The sequence below is a fragment of the Myotis davidii genome, unplaced genomic scaffold, assembly GCF_000327345.1.
Source record: "Myotis davidii unplaced genomic scaffold, ASM32734v1 scaffold399, whole genome shotgun sequence".
In the NCBI taxonomy this organism is placed as follows: domain Eukaryota; kingdom Metazoa; phylum Chordata; class Mammalia; order Chiroptera; family Vespertilionidae; genus Myotis; species Myotis davidii.
The window spans coordinates 5,608,333-5,609,315 of NW_006292094.1; the positions used below are offsets into that span (position 1 = coordinate 5,608,333).

The 983-nt window shown below is 69.8% G+C and overlaps 1 protein-coding gene across 1 annotated transcript in view; it reads right to left on the reverse strand.

The window, feature by feature from the left end:
• SDK1 (sidekick cell adhesion molecule 1) overlaps positions 1-983 on the reverse strand; it is a 455,450-nt gene that overhangs the window by 89,101 nt on the left and 365,366 nt on the right. The window contains exon 35 of the mRNA XM_015565152.1: positions 841-977. Coding sequence (XP_015420638.1) covers positions 841-977 — 137 coding nt within the window. The remainder of the gene's footprint in view (positions 1-840; positions 978-983) is intronic.

Sequence of the window (983 nt, forward strand, 5' to 3'; positions counted from 1 at the left end):
TGGAGCTGCCCCAGGACCCTCTGACCTGCTTCCTCCCCCACCCGCCGCCAACAGAGCGGGGTGCCTGGCAGCTGTGCCAAGCGGGCGCCTGGTTTCTCGTTTGCACAACAAGGACGGCGGCCTCCCACCGCCACTGGGCCCTCCCTCGCAGGGATCCACGTGCTGACAGGGTGCGTGACGACTCCCAGCTCAGCAGGGCCTGCAGGACACGGCGGCGTCTGGGAGCAGACACTCCTCCAGCCCAGCTCGGTGGGGGCCAGGGCCCTAGAACCCAGGGTGGGAGCCACGGCATAGCAGCCCTGCCCACAGCCCGGAGCCTGAGCCGAACAGGAAAGGGGTTGGAATCGGGGCCAGAGGAGTTCTGTGAGGCGGCCCTGAAGTCGCCCAGGGGCTGCGTGAGTCGCCCCGGCCCCCTGCCTCCCGGGTCCTGAGGAATGAGTGAGCGGTGGGTCATCCTGATCAGGGGGACGCCCGCCGGTGTCCGCCCAGCATCACTGGCCAGCGAGGCCTTGAGTGAGACCTGTGTGCCTGCTGACCTGGGGGGAGCAGGAGGGGGGCGTCTCTCTGGGGGACATCTGCAGCCGGGCCCCCGCTCCCATCGCCGCTCTCCTCCCCTCTTAGGAGCCCACGCTCCAGGCTCACTGTCCCTATTACTGGCCTGTCTTGTCCCGGGGCCTCTAGGGGGACAGCCTGCGGGGGGTGGAGAGGCCTGGGGTCTGGAGCAGTGGGTCCGAGACACAGAAATCCCTGGTCCCAGGTGGGGACGAGGAGACATGGCCCCCCCTCCCCTGTGGGGAGCTGCTGGGGGGAACAGGGCAGGGCTGCAGGTCGCCCGCCTACCTTTCCACCGCGCAGGCTGTGGCCTCGTGGCTGATGGACGAGGAGTAGGTCTGCCAGGGCCCCCTGGGCAGCTCGCGCACCTGCGCGGTGAAGTAGCGGATGGGGGAGGCCCCGTCGCTGCCCGGGACCCACTGGAGCTGGAG